At 41.4% G+C, this 4934-nt stretch overlaps 1 protein-coding gene across 1 annotated transcript in view; it reads right to left on the minus strand.

Annotated features, from left to right (window-relative positions):
* The window catches only part of poc1bl (POC1 centriolar protein homolog B (Chlamydomonas), like), a 17743-nt gene continuing 12809 nt past the window's right edge, over positions 1 to 4934 (minus strand). The window contains exons 8-11 of the mRNA XM_005728288.2: positions 4054 to 4185; positions 3028 to 3138; positions 1697 to 1849; positions 1 to 1614 (exon numbers count right to left, since the gene is read on the minus strand). Of these exons, the coding sequence (XP_005728345.1) occupies positions 1483 to 1614; positions 1697 to 1849; positions 3028 to 3138; positions 4054 to 4185 (528 nt within the window). The 3' untranslated portion in view covers positions 1 to 1482. The remainder of the gene's footprint in view (positions 1615 to 1696; positions 1850 to 3027; positions 3139 to 4053; positions 4186 to 4934) is intronic.

Below are 4934 nucleotides of genomic sequence, written 5' to 3' on the forward strand. Positions count from 1 at the left end.
TGTTTGTGGTTAGTCTTTTATTCTTTCAATCATCCCAGCAGTCATTTTATTTAGAAAAATCCTTCCCCATCCGCAACAGTCCAACCTCTTCTTCATATCAAGTAATCAACTTCCCTTTTGCCTCATCAGTAGTTTTTACTGGTCCCTTTAACCAAGCATTATTTACAAAGCTAACACACAAAAGGAGTCATCTCACAATTTATCAACTTGTTTGAATATCACATATTCATAAATTCAAATTGCCATTGAGACCAAATGTAATTCAGTGGGAATGAATAGCAAAAAAATGCTATTCACCAGTCATTTTACCAACAGTTTCACTGAATCTCTTGGTCCTTTGATCCCAGTAGAAACACTAATGTGGTCTTGAGTGGAAAAAAAGAAGAAAAGAAAGCCTAACAGGAGTGTTTTTGATGTAGTTTCAAGTACAGCTTACACACAAGACTCTTAAGAAAACTGGCACAGAGCTGCTCCCTTTAAGGATTCTTGTGACTAAACAAAAAACAGGCTCTAGTGAGTGTTGTTTGTAGTTTTATAGAATTGAAAAAGCTCTAAATAAATACGCTGGCACTGGCACATTTCATTTCGGCACGCACGGGTTTGTGAGGGATGACAGGTTCTCAAAAGCAAAGTGACAGATGGGTTTAGAGGGTATTCTTAATTTAACACAACAGGGGAGAATAGATCACAACATCCGTGTCAACTTGATAAACCATCTGAGGCAAAATACACTTTAATAAATACTTCCAATCTCATTCAGAAGGGATTCTACCACGAAACTAGCTCCATAGACAAAAGCTAGAATTGAGAGGCAGTCTAGTATGACCACAGCTCCTTCCTCTCACATGATGGAGCACGTTAGGAAGCAGCGGGTTTGGGGCAAAATGCTGCCGACCTTACATTCCTAATCCATCGTTTTCCAGCAGCCTGTTTTTTCACAATTTTTTTAAAAACAAATATGAGGACATAATAAAAGTAATCAATATTAATTGCACTTTAAGGCATTATTCTATAGTGCATGGTGATTTTCCGATCATGTTTCCGATCAAGAAACTGGCTTTAATCTCTTTGAAGGCACTGCTTCGTGTGCTACACATCTCGCTGCTTTCAAGTTGTTGCAAAACCCCGAGACGGCAATGACACTTCAGGTGTGCTGTGTACTCCACTCTGGCTGTAGAGGCACTTGGATGAAAACAACAACAACAAAAAAAGTCTTAAATTCAGCTGGTGTTCTTTAAAAAAAGACCTCACCTCTGTAGGTATTCACAAAGGTTTAAAAGCACTGGACTGGGTGAGTCATTGGCTTAAAGTGACTTTCTCCAACACCTCTTTTTTTTCTTTTTTTCCCCCCCATTTCCATTCAGTGCAGACTTGAAAAGTAACAGAAATGGGAGCAGCGGGGGTCATACCTCCGCTACAGTATTTGCACTGTGGTCACGGAAGGCCACTTAAGGTTCCCTGCTACTATCTAGCTTCCTCCCACTACCACTCAAACTTCCACTGCTGGGTTTTGTCCCCTGGGACGCAGCGCCTCATCTGGGCATCCGTGCGGCCCGTCGTTGTGCGGTAGGCTGTCACGCACATGTCTGAGTGTGGATGATAGATGGTCCTGTCCTGAAAGGTTGGAAGTTGAAAGCGTGGAGTCAGTTTACAGGAAAATGTGAACCTGTGGCACACACATTCATGAATCCCTTACCTCTTTGAACTCCCAGATGAGACTGGGAGGTCTGACTTCCTCATCACGAGGGCAGTGCCTCATTCCGATGGAGGTCTGTCCTTCCAGTACTTCGGCACACAGCTCTGTCACAGAGTTGAAACGGATCTCCTTTTGAGATGTGTATTCAAAGTACTGGAGAGAGAAAGAGACAGTTATTTGGCCATTTTTTCTCCATTTACAGTTAAAATGTATTTCTTTGACACAAGCTTGTATTCACACATTTCTCTGAAAAGAAGCAGAGACTAAGAGATTAAAACTTTTCCTTCTTCTTTCTTCAGCTACATCTGTCTTTTGTTTAGAAAGCCAATTAGTGCAGTTTGGTATTTTTTTTCTTACCCACTAGGATTACAGGATGTTTTACTCTGCTGTTGCGCCACGGCTATAAATGCACTATATGATGCATCGGCGAGTGTGTCGAGGGATCTCATGAGCAAAGACTTGGCCCTTTCAATCAAGCAGACATGAGCACAAACCCGACTCTTCCCCTCTGGTGTCATTTCAACAACCTGGTCCAGTGGGACAAAAGATGCAATGCTCCCTGTGCTACCCGTTAAGCGGAGGGTCAGGTAATCAATCTTTATACTTCCCCATCCTTTTCTTCACATCTCATACATCTTTCAGTTGCACTGGGGCCCCGTTATGGTCGTTTCTAATAAAAGACTTACTCGGGGTCCACTGTCTCTGGCTTCAAACTTATTTATCCAGGCTATGCCATTCATTCTGCCCATGAGGCTCATGTATCTTTTAAATGGAACGTGGTTCTTATGTGGGCCAGGGAAAGGGGCAGGAGGGAGGTGGTGAAGGGCCCTCAGGTTTTTGTTTCACTGAGAAGCCATTCAAACATTGATTTTCAGTCACACATGGCGCTTTTTGTGACTGAGGACACCTGATGCGGTGCATCAATGGGGTAATCAGAGATAACAGCCAGGTTGAAGATCCACAGAAAGAAGTTCTGCCTATTGTCTGACTCCAACATTAAATATACATCCTCGCAGATAAATAATCTGGTGCTTTCTAAACCAGCCGTTACTGGAATTGGAAAAAAAAAAAAAAAAAAGCACCTGTGATTCATGTGCACCTTTTTTTCCAGCTATGTGTGGATGCAATACCACATTCAGTTTTCCATTCATTACATTCAAGTCATGTTGGACACACCAGCAGAGAGTAATTTTCTGGTGTGAATCAACTGTGGCAGCTTGTTTTAGGGGTTAGCAGAAAGTCTTGACATTTCAAGATATATCTCCCACGGGGGCCACGAGAAGCTGTGGGATTGTGTCAAGAAAGAATAAACACTGAAATGCCTGACGTACCTGGTTGCCTCCTTGGCCGTGGCAGCCGAAAAGAGAAATCTGGGAACCTGTGGGACTGTGCTCTGGAGCGTTGTAGTCAAGGCACTCTGAATGTATTCCTGAGCTACGCACCTGGCAGGAAGAGAGCAGTAAATATTAATAACAAGTGAAATGCGGCACTGTATATCGATTCCTGTGAGGACTCTTATTTTCTTGGATTTATTCTTTGCTGGCAGGTTAGACTTTAAGGCCACGTAGGATGCAACAGCCCTGAAGATGGTGGATTCAGTCATCTGATTAAATCATTAAATGACGGTATATCACCAGGAAGCGAAAACAAATTGAACCATTGAATTGCTTATTTTCCACATCAGTACACATATATTAATCATTATGAAATAAAACTTACTTTCGCCCAGTTTCATAAGAAAATGTAAATTTTTCTTTGTCTGAATAATGCCGTTCTTTCAGGTTTTGTCACCGTGTACCTGTAGTGTGGGTGTGCATGCAAATTTTAGACAGTCCTGACAGCAGAACATTTGAGATTTTGGACGATGCCCTCGCTGTAGCATTTGACTTCACAGCTGTCACTGGGAAATGTGTGTCGACGTGGACAGGTGGTGGATTTTTGGACATTATAACTAAAGAAGAAATCTTTGAGGGAATTTTCTTTTTCGCTTCAGAAAAAAACAGAGACATTGCTGTGGCTAAAATGTAATTGTTTTAAAATCCAACACTGAGCCAAGAGCAATTTTTCTGTAAAGCATTTTATAACAGGAGACTTCACCAGATGTCTGAATTAGAAAGGTCTTGAGCCCAGTCAAATGGATTTCAAAGCCTTCCCACTTTCAACGGAGTTTTCTCATATCACGTCTCACCCGAATACTTTTGTTTCACACTTGAATGATGAATGAAGACACAGCCGCATTGCTGTCTTTTATAAATCACAACAAGATCTGCCATCAGTCCAAAAACTAAATAATTAATCTTGCACTAACAGGATCAATAACAGAATTCAGACACAGCATCTGAAAAGGAGACACTTACAGCCCCGTGCCAGCCCTCCCTGTCCTCGGGTACATGTAGTTCAGGATAGATGTTCTTCAGATACCACTCAAAGCTGTTGCATTTCAGCTTCTCCCTCAAAAGTAGCCGTTCTGAAATATTCCCATATTTCTCCTGTGAAGCAACCACACAATGCATGAGTCACTGCTGTGGGTGAAAAAGCTGGTTAGATTTAAGAGAGTTTATTAAGAATGTACATTTATGGACAGTATCGCTTTATTTATACATTGCAGCTACATTTTAATCATTAGAGCATGCACACTTTTCTTTAAATATACACTGTATGGACAAAACTACTGGGTCACTAACACATTACACCTACAGGAACTACTGGAAACCATGCAATGAAGTTCCTTGTGCAGTTTTTCTGTAGATGTTAATGCCAGAGGGTGTTTGGAGCTCAGCAGAGCATTATTTTTTAAGCAAATTTGGAGCATTTTTAGGCTTTATTAGCCTTACAGTACATGTCTGCTCAACCTTGTGAGTTAAACCGATTCTCAGGGCCCATTACTTTTGTACATACAATTTACATAAGATTTTTGACAACACAATTGATGGGTGTTTTCATAAAGGACACAGTTAGACTTTTAAAGCAAATATTTACATCCTGGATTTGAGAGGTGAATCCGGCTCCTGTAACTCCAAAAATCGAGTTCAAATAAGAATCTCAGGAAGCCAACTAGCAGATTATTGCCAACAGTGCATGTTTTAAATAGCTGTGTTTGCTAAGGCGTGAAGTCTACCCTAGGAGTCTAGAGTTCCTTTGGCATGTTTGAGGATGGATTATAACAAGACCGCCTAACACACACACACACACACACACACACACACACACACACACACACACACACACACACACACAC

The sequence above is a fragment of the Pundamilia nyererei genome, unplaced genomic scaffold (assembly GCF_000239375.1).
Source record: "Pundamilia nyererei isolate P.nyererei 1_Seehausen unplaced genomic scaffold, PunNye1.0 scaffold00028, whole genome shotgun sequence".
In the NCBI taxonomy this organism is placed as follows: Eukaryota; Metazoa; Chordata; class Actinopteri; order Cichliformes; family Cichlidae; genus Pundamilia; species Pundamilia nyererei.